Below are 13,592 nucleotides of genomic sequence, written 5' to 3' on the forward strand. Positions count from 1 at the left end.
ACCCAGCGGTTTGCCCCAAGGATGATGACGGTGATGAAGTGTTCACCACCTCATTCATGGGCAGGGACGGTACCTGCAATAGAACTCTGTCAATGTGTACTGTTGATGTAGGAGGCACGCAGATCAAGGCACTAATCGACAAAGGAGCCTCCGTCAATATAATAGACCCTGACAAATTCGGCAAGCTCATGCCACGACCAAACTGGCACCGACAAAAGCAAGAATTTACACCTATGGGGACACTGAACCACTGCTGCTGAGAGGAGTCATAGAGGTTGTGCTGAAGAACAAAAAGAAGTTGACAGAAGCCCAATTTCATGTGACCATGGATACCACCGGCATTCTCCTAAGGTGCCACACTGCTGAAGATCTGCGACTCGTTTTCTTTGCACAAAGTACATGAATCTCATGCTATGGATATCCTATAAATATTTCCCCAGATGTTCAAGGGGTTAGGGCAATTGAAGATGCACATTGACAAGACTCTGAGACCAATGGCACTCCCACACAGGAGGGTGCCGTTTCACCTGCAGCCGCTAGTTGAGAAGGAACTTGAACAACAGGGGGTGATTGAAAAAGTCACAGGGCCCACTCCCTGGGTCTCATACCGGGTGATAGCCCCCAACCCCCAACAACTTGGGGCCATCACTTTCTGTTGATTTGAGGCTCCTGAACAAAGCGATCCGCAGGGAGCGCCACATAACCCTGACAGTTGATGACATAGTGACAGACCTAAATGGTGCCCAGTGGTTTTCAAAGTTGGACTTTAATGCAGGCTATCACCAACTCAAAGGTAGTACATCCAGCCTTTATATAACAACCTTCTTGAGACACATTGGGCTTCGCAGATACAAGTGCTTGAACTCTGGAATATCGTCTGCAGCAGAGGTGTTCCAGAACGGTATCCACGAGACCCTCTCTGGGTTGGTTGGATTGATAAATATTAGAATTGACATTCTCATATTCTCCGACACGCTCGAAGGCCACCATGTACGGCCTTTCAGACACTGGCAGACTGTGACCCTGCACAAGCAAAAATGCTTATTCCACACCAACTTCATCGAGTTCTTTTGGTACTTTTTCCTCAGACAAGGGAGTGCAGGTAGACCCAAAGAAAGTAGGAGCTGTCCAGAATACAGCTGTTCCACAGAATGCGTGTGAGGTGAGGCGCTTCCTTGGGATGGCCCTTGCCACACCTGATTAAACACAATATCCCATGGGACTAGGATGCCCGCGCTGACCAGGTATTCCAGTGAGTAAAGAAGGCACTACTAGCAGGTGCCACCATGGCATACTTTAACTCGAGATGCCGGACAGAGGTGGTGGTGGGCGCGAGCCCTGTTGGTCTTGGAGCGGTGCTCCTACAAGAAAGGAACTAGGGGTCATGGGTCCTCATCGAATATGCGAGCAGAGCGTTAACAGACACTGAATAAAGGTATGTGCAGATTGAGCGTGAGGCACTGGTGATCTTGTGGGCCTGTTGCCACTTCCATTGGTACCTATGTGGACAGCAGTTCCGGATCCTGACAACCACTAGGCTTGTGTTCAACTGTTTGTTGGCACAGCCCGAAATGGGCCCCCTTGCATTGAACTATGGGAGGTGCAACTCCAGCCATACATGTTTGATGTTGTATACATCCCGGGTGTGAATAACCTGGCAGACTACCTGTTGAAAGACCCACAGGTGCAGACTAGCTCGGAGAGACAGAAGAAGATGAAAGAGTGGAGGAGTTTGTGAGAATGGGGGTACATGATGCCGCATCCAGGGCACTTTCAGTTGAGGAAATCCAGAAATCCATGGAGCAAGACACGAGCCTATCTCATATAAAAGAGGAGCTCTTAAAAGATAGTGGCGTAACTTCCTGGATGGTGCCAAGGTGCTGACTGCTGCTGACGAGGCCACCATGAGCCAGAACTGAAGGATTAGCCACAAGTTAAATACCAGTGTGGAGGGCCTGCTCCTACGTAGTGGACTGATTATAATGCCAACAAGTTTGTGGGCGTGAGTTGTCAATCTGGCCCATAAAGGCATAGCAAAGACAAAGGCAAGGATAAGGGACAAAGTATGGTTCCCTGGAATGGATGTCTGGGTGGATTACAAAATCAGAGGGAGGCTGCCACCCCTGCACGATAACGAGTGGAAAACCCACATCTGTTCTGATCATAACAGAAGAACCATGCCTGACTCCCTGGATTTGTGTCAGCATAGACTTTGGCAGGATATTGGATAGCTGTCTCACAGCTGTGACTATAGACAGTCTCACCAAGTATCTGGTTGTGGCACTGGTATCCTTCACTGCTTTTTTGAATGTGAAGCCTGCAATAGTAAACATTTTTGTGCTACTGCGGATCCCTAAAGAAGTCAAACTGGATAACAGACCCCTATTCCAAGGACAAGACTTCTAGTCCTACCTAGGAAGCCTCAACAGCAGGTATTTGAAAGTGATTCTGCCGTGGCTTCAGGCCAGTTGGGAGGTTGAACGTTTTATGTGCACACTGAATAGAGCTCTACAAATCGGAGTTGAGTAAGGGGAAGACGCAGAGTGCTGTCTCCACAGATTTCTGAGAGCCTACTGGCAAACACTGCACAGTACCACGGGTTGCACTCTAAGTGATTTATCGATGTAAAGATCCACTCGGGATGTCTTTCCTGACGGGTCCACCTGGAGTTCAACCACCATTGACATACAGCCCACAAAGGAAAAAAGAAAGGCTACGAATAACCCAGTAAACCTGGCACAAGAGGCAGTGGATCCTGATCTGGCGGTCGCAAACAAGGTGATCATGAATGACCAGCATCTAGGGTGGAAGTCCTGCACCCCGTTCAGGAGGAAAGTGTGGGATAGTGTCAGCATCCGAGGAACCATGGTCACCGTTCAAACCAGCCAGTACACTTCAGTCAGTAATGTCTTCTAGTTCAAGCGAGTTGGAGTCCCAGTAGGGGACCGGGGTCGCAGCCCAGGGGAATGTGATGACATTTCAGAGGCCGATACAGTGAGGTCCAGCCCTTGCAAGGCTTGACGCAAGAGGAGCAGGAATGTAATGAAGCAACGATAAGAGAAATGAGCTCTAAGAGAGTTGCTGGTCCAAGGAGAAAGGACATCAACACTCAAACAGAGAGCATGGAGTCAGGTAGCCAAAGGCAGCATTATGGACTCCAGCCCAATCCTGTACCCAGCCAGACACACTCTCGGCCTGATTTCGAGTTTGGCGGATGGGGTTACTCTGTCACAAATTGTCACAAATGTGATGGATATCCCGTCGGCCGTATTGCAAATCCATTGTAGCCTATGGAACTTGTAATACAGCAGACCGGATAGCCGTCACATTGGTGACGGAGTAACCAAAAGTTTGAAGAGTTTCTGTTACAATAAAAGTTGGAATTTGGGATGCAGACTGCCACCCAGCCTCTACCATACATTGTATAGGATCCCCACACCCAGAGGGCTGGACTCGGAGGGATAAAGGAAAGTCGGGGTGGTTGCTTGAGGCCAATCCACGAGAAATACTGCAATACCGGAGTCCTAAGAATTGTCCTCCCCAACAGACTGCACAGATGCTATTTTTACATTTCTTAGCCAAGGAACAGGAAAGTTCACGCCAGTAACGCTTCTTACGCTTACTGAACTGAAACTGTGAAGTTCTTTTATGCTTTGAAGCTGAATAAAGAACACCATCCGGAAAACAAACGGGCATTGATAAGTCTGACACCCAACACACGTTGTTTACTAATTTAAAACCGTTTTAAAATGTAATACTACGTTTCACAGGTCTGTTTAAAACTAGATTCACTTTCAACCATCTATGTACTCAATTGCACATTGATATGTGGAAAACGTATGTGATTTGAAAATGTAAAAAAAAAAAATGAAAAAATGTTCTTTTCAAAATTATGTGTGATTATGTTAATACTTTCCTAAAATAAGCCCGTTTCATTTTAAGTGAGGACTTTTATAGGCATGACATCACTTCTTTGACTACACTTCCTGTGATGCTATTGTGAATTACATATGACACGACAACTATTCTCCCCACTATTTGATGTAGATGTTGTGCTCTGCACAGAATCTATCTTTGGTACAACGCAAGTTATGAAGAGCATTAGCACTATTGCTGGGCATTATGTACATTGTGTAACGTTGAAATGAAGTCTACTCTTGCCATGTCAACTAAGAAAAAGAAACCAAAGTTTGGAGCCATTAATTATAGACGAAAACCAAACAAGAGTTTAAAAAACAGTAAGCAACTTCTTGCAGGGCCACTTGATTGGGTCCCCTATCTCTCTCCTTTTACGGACAGCTCCCGGCCTAGTGAGAGGCAGGTGCCTACGGCTTAGAAGTGGAGTCGAGTGGACCGTTCTCCTTCAAGCGTTTGTAGATTCCCAGTCAGAAGCACACAGGCATGATAGGGCATATATTTATTAATGTATATACGATGTATCAATGCAAATTTTAAGAGAAAATGTAAGGTACTGATATAATTGTATTTGCCTCATATCACATAATTAAAATATGATTGAAAGAAAAATGCAAAAAAAAATAGAACTCTCTTCATAAAACATGTATTACATGCACATATTTAGCTGGAAGATAAAAAATAAAGCAGTTGTACTTTACTCTTTGAAACTACGATACTTCTCAAAAACAGGCTTGGTTTTTGCAGTAAATGCTGACTTTTAAGATGGCGATTTTGTTTATCACCGACCCTGACAGAAGTGCGGTTTATCGTAGTCTCTTTTGTATTTGTTGCAAAGAAGTTCTGGGCACGAACAGATGCCTCAGGGAACCAATCTCTTACCCAGCTGTCGCTTCCCAAAATATCCACCGGCCAATAGGCAGAGCAACAGCATGCAGAAAGCTAGAGCCGGCTACATTGATATTAGCAAGTGGCTCACTTAAGATCTGGTTGTTGGGGGCACCGTTTGTCAATCACAGGAACCCGTGTTCTTCTTTGCAGCTGTAGATCGCCTTCTTTGCACTCAGAATGGTCATCAAAGTATTCGTGGCTAACGTTGCGGGCTCTACGGCAGTAAGTTTTCCCCCTATTATTTTATTTTTAAGTTAGCGTGTGAGGCATTAATAATTTAGGAAGGAGAAATTAATTACATTCGTTTGCGTTGTGACCTCCTTTAAATTGTACGATTTCTTGAAAATGCAAATCAATATGATTTATTGCCTTGCCCTGCTTTGCAACAAATAGGCGCATTTCTTAGAAAGTGTTTTGGAAATGCTGCAAACGAAATTTCTCTTTGGAAAGTTCTACATTTTAAGAATATAGCCGAGACGTTCAAACAGGTGACAGGGGCTGGATATGAAAAGTAGACTGATGGCTTTTGGAAAATCGATTCCGTGGAGGCAGTGGCATAAGTGGTTATGCTGCAAACTTCGCCGACTTTGTGGGAGTAGTTTAATGTCTTACTGCTTTCTGCGTACTTTTGGTATTTCAGTAAAGTTACAGAGCAGACATAATTTATGAGCATATAATACGTATTACAGTGTGTTTAGCGGCAGCATGCCTTTAATAACGGTTTGCTTTTCTGTTGGAGCACGCTGCAGTTGTACATTCCAGCGCAGTATTTTATTTCTAGCCGTAGGAAGGACGAGCTCCCGGGCTGCGCATGCGTGGAGAGGGGCTGTTTCCTTTTATATCCAGTGTTCGAAGTGAAGCTCAGATTCCAGTCCTGCCTCAGCAATTACCCCGGCACGTATTTACTGCAAGACACATTGTAAATGTAGCTGGCGGAGTCCTCAAGAAACTTCGAGACCAGCTAGAGAAGTTGACAACGTACTTTTTCTCATCACGTTTTTCTCATCACGAAGGGAGCTAAATATATATTTGATAACGTTAAAAACAAGGTCATTGAGTTTCTGCGAGGTGGGCTAAAACCTCTAAATATCCAGAAATGCGGGCAGGATCAACATTTTCATGTGAAAAGACCCTTATCACAACCTTAAAAAGTGGGGCGCTTTTTAACCGTGTTGCGTTGCTAAAAAATACTGTTTATTGATAGAACTGTCAAGTTAATTGTTCTGATAAGCAAGAGCAGTTCTCCATGGTAAAGATAAAAATACTTTATTGCGTGTGATGTGGTGTAGGGATAGAGTTTAAGTCTGCGGATTTAGGAGACCGGCCCCCAAGTTTCTCCACGTGACCATGTAATTTTCGGTGAACACTTGGAGTTTGATTAATTAAAGTCTTGTCGAGAAAGAGTAACAAGGGCAAGAGATAAATTAGACTTATGCATATCCATAAATGACAACGTTTCCTCGTAGGCTATTCTGCTTTATACATTCTTTGCGTTTTCAGTTTGGAGTGCACATGTCCGCTTTTTCTGGATTTTATATTTTATGGCTTCTACGTGCACCTGCGACATCAGTGCCAGGAAATGACACTAAACGCAAGCTTACCGCGATTGCTTTTTGATATTTAATGTTTAATTTACATGTTTTGAAAATGTTTGCATAATCTGTCCATTTTCATGCATTACATAGCTATTCTGCACAGAGACAAAATGTGATGTTAACGTAACATGCAGCTACTTTCTATGCAAACTTCTAAAATGCTGAATTGATTATTGAACTTTGGTATTTTTTGTGCTAAGGCAGGGTAAATTTAGGTGCGTGTTATTTCCCATATGATTCTTAACAAGTACATTGACAGTCCCCCCAAAAGTTACTAATTGGATCGTCCAAATGTGCTTCGCATCACTTTTGCCACTCTTATATGTCTCGTCAAAGTGCTTACAATATTAGGCATTTTTATGTTTCATATCATCCCCGATGTTATTTACATGTCGAACACACAGAGTTTCTGCAGGCAAACCTAATTTATTTTGGGTAAAGGGATCGACTCGCGTTTTTAAAAAGCTATTTGAATAGGTGCCATTATCGTCACATGCCTCAGCATCCTGACCTAACAAAACTAGGCTCAATAAGCAAACAACTCTCTTGATTAACACAGATAAATACAGATAAATACTGACATTCTAGGTTCTACATTTAACTTTGCCACTTGAAAGGGCGCTTCAGTGAAGAGGTGATGTGCATGCAAACTTTATAGTGAATGATTGGTACTTAATACCTATCCTATTTGGTCTTTGTGTTACAGTGTGGTTTCGGTTAGATTTTGTGGGCTTGTATCCATTCCAATAGTTGTGAGGAAAACATCAGATACTGTTTTGAGGGAACTAGATCATTACATCTTGCTTTCCCTATCTATGTTTTCCAATCTTGACAGGGGTGCCTGGTTAGAATAAAGGGTGGCCTTTTTGGCACCTTTAGTCAATTTTAATGTATTTCTTTCTTCCAATCCCTCCTTCTTGCATTAATCTCCAGTAAAGTTCTCAAAAAGATCTTCGGTAAAGAGCCCTCTTGAAGGGCCCGTCAGGTATTGCAGCACTGGCCTGTCGGGCATGGCGCAATGATGAAGCATGTCACTGAATGGTGAGTGAGGGCCCTTGTTGCTTGCTGAGACCTCATGACTCCTGCCATAGTTGGTAGCGTGGAACCTTTTTCTCTGGAACTGTGCATCTTATGTTTTGGTATGTACTTAGAGAGACTGATGCACTGGACCATATAAATCTCCTGTTGCTGCCCCCCTTTTCTCTCTTTTCTGTGTCACACAGCCAAGCATGGTGCTCTCCCATTCATTTCTGAAAGAGAGCAGAAAGCAAAAGATGAAGAAAGAGAGAGGAGAGATGAAAGAGAAGTGCTTAATTTGTTAAATAATACGCGGGACTCAAAGTTTGTTCAAAAGCCTGAGCCTTGCTTATTGAAAGTCAGGGTGCGGAGCACTAAGGCTGGATAATCTTGATTCCACCTCATGCACTTTTAATCTACCACCAGTCACTTTCTGCTCCTCTATCTCACTCTTGCAGGTTCTTTTTCAGCCCTTCTTTCTCTCGTTATCATTGTTTTTCCATTGTTATCTCCCACTTTTTGTGTTTTTCTCTCTTTTGTTCTGATCAAAGTCTACTGACTTTTTGTCATTGCAATACCTATGATGTAACAGATTCAAAACAAGTATGCATTCGATCATGTATAAAAGTTATGCAAGTCCATACTGAAAATTAAACAAATCTTAAACTTGGTATAGCCAGACTAAAAGCACCATATGTTCCACTGTATCAAGTAATTCCCCCTCCCCATTCCCCAGAACTTGACTAATCGTTTCAGAAGGTGTCACAACCAGGGGGGTGCTCACCGGTACCCAGTGTAGTACTTTATTCTAGTACGTTGTGGCCTGGAAGTGTAAAGGAGAGATGTAGAGCACCTTAAGATTAATCTCAGTCGGTTTGCAGTCGTGTTGTAACCTCTTGGTTCTGAAAGGTAATATGTAATGATGTGTGGGGCATGGCCGCCCAAATCAGTAATACCTCTTTGGCTTTAGCATCTGTCCTAGTTTTCCTCAGGTGTGCCTCCTCCGCATTCGCCCACTCCAGTAGATCTTCCCTCCAACATGTCTCCGTCGGGGGATGAGGGCTTAGCCAGTGTATGGCAATGCATCTCTTGTCTACTGCAAGACCCAGGATTGTATATCGTTTAGTGAGTTTTTTATTGGGGTTATGCGGTAAGACCCCAGCAAACAGTGTTTAACAGATAATGGGACGCCCCAACCTGTCACTGTGTTTAATAGACTTAAGATCTTGTTCCAAAACTCCGTCACTTTCAGACAGGACCACATCATATGAACAAAGTTCGTTCCTGCCACCCTACACCTAGGTCAGGAGCTGGGCCTAGTTAGGTAAATGTGGTAAAGGCGCTGAGAGGAAAGGTATGTCATATGAATAACTTTATATTTAATCTGTTTAAATCTAGCACATGTGGCTGTTTTACGGACCCCCTAATGTATTTTAGTCCAGTCCCAGGGTGTAATCTGTTCTGCACTATACTGTTGCCAAAGGTCCGCCACCGGCAGCAGCTGAAGCGGCTTGTCTGAACGGAGTGCACGATATAAGTGTGTAATGAGTCAATGCCTGACTGCCATTGCCAAGAGAGTGACCATAATGTGGAAGGGCTCTGGTGCATCTGGGAACGTAGGCCATCGTTGATGTGCTGTGGTCGCTATTTTGGCATATTGAAGGAACTGTCCCCTGCCTAGGTAAAAGGTGGTGTGTGTTTCTTGCAGAGATATAAAACGGGCATTAGGAGAAAGATTGGCCAGCATTATGCAACCACCCTATTGCCATCTATCTATCCATCTTCATCGCCTGGGCTATACGCTGGAAGGGGGAGATTATCTAGATCCAGGGCAAAAGGGGCTTGTCTCAGCACTCTTTTTACTTTTCTTTCCCATATCTGATCAATCAGGCGTATTAAATGAGGGAGGTTTTTTGTTATACCTGCTCCCATCATCATGCGTTCACCCAATTGGTGTCCATCATGGGACCCATCTAAAAGATTTCTTTCCCATTGCAACTCCCCATCAAGCCAGAAGGTGGCATGCTGGATCTGGGATGCAAAGTAGTATAGTTCTAAATCCGTTACTTCTAAGCCTCCTCTAGCCCATTCTGTCCTGAGGGTGGCCAGACTATCCCAACATCGTTTACCCTGCTGTAAATGTTCCACCAAGAGCATATCCAGCTCGCAGAACACTTCTTTTGGGATTTCGTAGTATGAGCCTTGCATGATATATAGACATTGTAGTAAAACAATCATCTTCGCAAGAGCTATTTTCTCCATTAAGGAAGGTCGGAGAGTGTTCCAAAATCATATGGAAGACCGCAGTCCAGACACAACTTACTCCATATTACTAGCATAGAACTGTTCTTGATCGAGCGTTATATACAGACCCAGATATTTGACTTTATCTTTCGCCCACAGTAGCTCCGTTCTGGGGAGACTCTCAGGTGATTTACCCACCAGAAGACTAAGCAAGAACAAAGTGGACTTTGATGTGTTGACCCAGAGACCTGACGCCTCCCAAAATTCGTTCATAACATTCAACATGATGGGGACCGATATATCTGGAAGATGGAGGTAGATTAGGGCATCGTCTGGATATAGGGAAACTATATGCTTTTTATGGCCCACCCTAATTCACCAGCCCCCTAGAACTCGTCAGAGTCTACATGATAGGGGTTCCATGGCTCTTGCAAAAATTAAGGGGGACAGGGGACACCCTGGTATAGTTCTCCTTTGTAGTAGTATTTTGTCTGATGCGTAACGGCCAGTGCGAACCCTAGCTCTGTGCTGAGTGTACAGTAATTTAGTCCATTGAATAAATCGGTGGCCCAATTGCATCTTTTTCAGTACCAACTAGACATAGTCCCAGTTGAGGAAATCAAAGGCCTGTTCAATAGCTGGAAAGGCTAAGGCATGCTTATTGTTCTGTAGTTGTGGGTCGCGCAACACATATGCTTGGCGGCATAGGTTACAAAGGGTGTTTCTATGTGGGATAGACCCAGACTGATCCTCATGCATGAGGGTCAGGAGGTGAGGAAGCAAAAGGGCTGCCAAAATACTGCTAAGAATCTTCATGTCAATATTTAGCATTGATATCAGCTGGTAGGAACCGGCATCCAGGTGATCCTTGCCAGGTTTGAGTATTGCCGCTATTAGTGCTTCCGTCATAGAGTGAGGAAGATGTCCGGCATCATAAGCCTACACGAATAATTCCAGTAATCGTCCAGGCAAAACTCCTGAGAAGGCCTTGTAAACTTCAGAGGGTAAGCCGATGCTCCCGGGGCCTTAGCTGATTTTAATGCTTTGATTGCCTCTAAGATTTCCTGCTTGTTAACTAGGGACCCTAAGTGTTCGCAGTCTACTGGAAAGATAGTTTTCAGAGGCAAGGTGTGCAGATAAGCGTGCCTGGATGCCTCAGTGGACTCAGACCCCGGTTGTGTATGTACCACACATAGATAGTCCTCAAACACAGCGTTAATGGCTTGTTGGGTATAAATTTCACAGCCCTCTCCGTCTCGTATGGTCAGTATCAGTCTGGGCACTGTTTCTGCTTGAATGAATCAGGCCAACATTCTCCCCGACTTATTCCCCTCTAAGTACTACCTTTTTTGGGCAGCCGTTTTAGCATATTTTCCCAGCTGGAGCCGTAATCCTTTCAGTGAACGTTCCAGGTTGTCCCAGTTTCCCCTCAGTGCGGGATCTTTGGAAAGCTTCTTCCCCAGCCCTTCCAATTCAGTTTCTCAGCCTGACAATCCCCTCTTGAGCATGCAACTCACTCCTGTTGAGGTTGACATACAAACCCCGCAGCGACCACCTTCATGGCATCCCATTCGAGTGCCCTGATCCCAGCAGTGTGTCTGTTCTCAGTGAAGTAATGTGTTAAAGTCTCCAGGACTGTTGTGCGGAAGGCTTGGTCTGTTAGCATGTCCGGTTGTAAGTCACAGGGGCAGTTTAGGGGGATGTCTCTTCAGTGTATAAGTGGCGAGTGATCAGATAGGTATCTAGCAAGATAATGTATGTGTGTAATGGAATAGGTGGTCGCAGCGGTTATGAAAAAATAATCAAGGCGGCTATGTGTCAAGGTTGTGGGGGGGGAGTAGCAAGAAAAGGATCTAGTGTTTGGGTGATGTTGTCGCCATACCTCTGTCAAACCAAGAGTATGTAAGACCTGGTTGAGTGAGGCCGTCAGACGGGGCTTGGTATTAGTTTTAAGGGGTGACCTATCCATATTGCCGTTTAACACACAATAGAAATCTCCTGCCATAATCACCTCAGTTGAGGATGGAATTTGGGCCACCCTCAACATAGAGCCCAGAAATTCCCCGTCATCAGTATTTGGACCATAAACATTGACAGTGTAGATATGGGGAGCATCTAAAGATTCTTCCATTATATCATACCGCCCCCTCCTCATCTATAACTGTCCTAATTGGTTTAAAAGGGATCCCAGGTGTGATCCATATGAGGGCCCCCCTCGCACAACCCGAATATGAAGTGGCGAAGATCTTGCCACACCAGCTTCTTTGCAAATATTTAAGGCAGTCCCCCCCCAAAGGTGTGTCTCCTGCAAAAGGGCAACAGCCATCCCGTACCATCTAAGAAAGTCATAGATACTGTGTCGTTTTGTTGGGTTATTAAGACCCCGCACATTCCATGTCAAGATCTTATAGTTCTTCCCTAGGTTTGCCATGAATAGATAATTGATGGTTGGGATTGCCTCCCTTGTAATGGGACTTCTAAGAGAAGGAGACGGACATAGGTTCTCCAACAGAGACCTTTCTCCTAGTGGATATAATATAGTGTGGTGTCTGGTCATCTTGCATCTGTTGAGAAAGAGCAGGGCAAAACAATAACAACAACGAAGAAGTAAAACTCCCTCCCCGTCCCCAAATCCCCTACCCCCATGCAGTAGCAACGAAGCCCTCCCGGTGAATGAACTACCAAGAAGATCAGAAACCCTGCCCCAGAAACCCCCCAGAAAAACCGTAACGTAAACTATATAGTGGAAAGTAGACTTGTGTAGAATTTATCCGAAACCACCAGTGTCCCTTTGTCGCAAGCTCAGAAAGAGTTCAGCAAGTCCGGGGCACCCTGGTCCCAAACTGTCCCGTCCCGACCTTTTCTGTATTGCCCCTTGCCATCCCTCTTAGTCCAGCAGAGGAGAGTCTTCAAATAGCTGTCTGTGTTCTATATATTGCCCTAACCCCGATACCGCTGTCCTCCGACCCCGCCACCACCAGCAGAAGGATGTGACCCGTCTGTAGGAATAAACAGGTAGATCTAGGTCTCTGCTTCTGCCTCCATCCCAACAATATAATTTATTCTGATAAATGATCAGTGTTCTGAGTGTCTGAAAGGTGAGTCGCAGGGAGGAAGGGGTTTGGCGTAGACTCGGTCTCACGTTCAGTGCGAAGTGTCCCCTCTTCTGATATTAGGAATCTGTTGACTGCGGCCTACACAGGCTGTTGGTTTTGTCGTGCAGGCATCTGAGAGGAGCGGGATGGTCATCAAATTTTCCTCCCCTTAGGGTCTCGCCAACTGGAAAAGTTCTCATTGATTGAGGCCCTGTACCTCCATCCATTCTACTACTTCCTGGGGATTCTCAAAGAAGTGTAACTTATTATCATGCTGGACACGCAGTGTGGCTGGAAAAATTTGGCTAAATTTGACATTTTGTTCTTTCAACCTCTTTTTGACTCTAAGAAAGTCTCTCCTGAACTCTTGTACTCTTGGAATATGAGTGTGGGTGACCCTTCGTAGTTAGGGTGGGCCAAGGGACCTCACATGTTGGAGGATGAGGTCCCTGTCGCTATAGTTAAATAAGCGCACTATTATTGCTTTGGCGGAGCGCAAACCCGCAGCTCCAAGCCCAGAGCTCTATGTGCTCTCTCCACTGCAAAAAAAAAAAAAATCCTTTGAGAGGGGTATAGGCTGCAAGGCTGTGGCATGTGGCTGTGGCATGAATGGCTTCTTTTCTAAGTTTGGAAACCGTTGTTTGCAGGTTCTGCACTGTGGTGCATATTTTAGCCACTTCTCCTTCTGTGGTTGTGACTCTCTCCACCACCTTGCGGAGATCAAGTCAGAGGTGGTTTATGGCCATTGCCATAGTGTCCATCTTATGCTCTAGTGGCTCTCGGGTCCCCCTAATCATCTTCAAAATTTCAATAGCGTCCTGCGAGGTTTCCTATT

General features: G+C 44.8%; 1 protein-coding gene across 4 annotated transcripts in view; it reads left to right on the forward strand.

Moving 5' to 3' along the window:
* The first annotated feature begins 4,818 nt into the window (after positions 1 to 4,818).
* SH3BGR (SH3 domain binding glutamate rich protein) overlaps positions 4,819 to 13,592 on the forward strand; it is a 204,896-nt gene continuing 196,122 nt past the window's right edge. For 2 of the 4 annotated variants that reach the window (XM_069202581.1, XM_069202579.1), the window contains exon 1: positions 4,884 to 5,028. In XM_069202581.1, coding sequence (XP_069058682.1) covers positions 4,984 to 5,028 — 45 coding nt within the window. In that variant the 5' untranslated portion in view covers positions 4,884 to 4,983. Of the gene's footprint in view, positions 5,029 to 5,720; positions 5,856 to 13,592 lie in introns of those variants that run through there. The other 2 variants (XM_069202578.1, XM_069202582.1) reach the window with 2 other exon arrangements.

The sequence above is a fragment of the Pleurodeles waltl genome, chromosome 8, assembly GCF_031143425.1.
Source record: "Pleurodeles waltl isolate 20211129_DDA chromosome 8, aPleWal1.hap1.20221129, whole genome shotgun sequence".
Classification (NCBI taxonomy): domain Eukaryota; kingdom Metazoa; phylum Chordata; class Amphibia; order Caudata; family Salamandridae; genus Pleurodeles; species Pleurodeles waltl.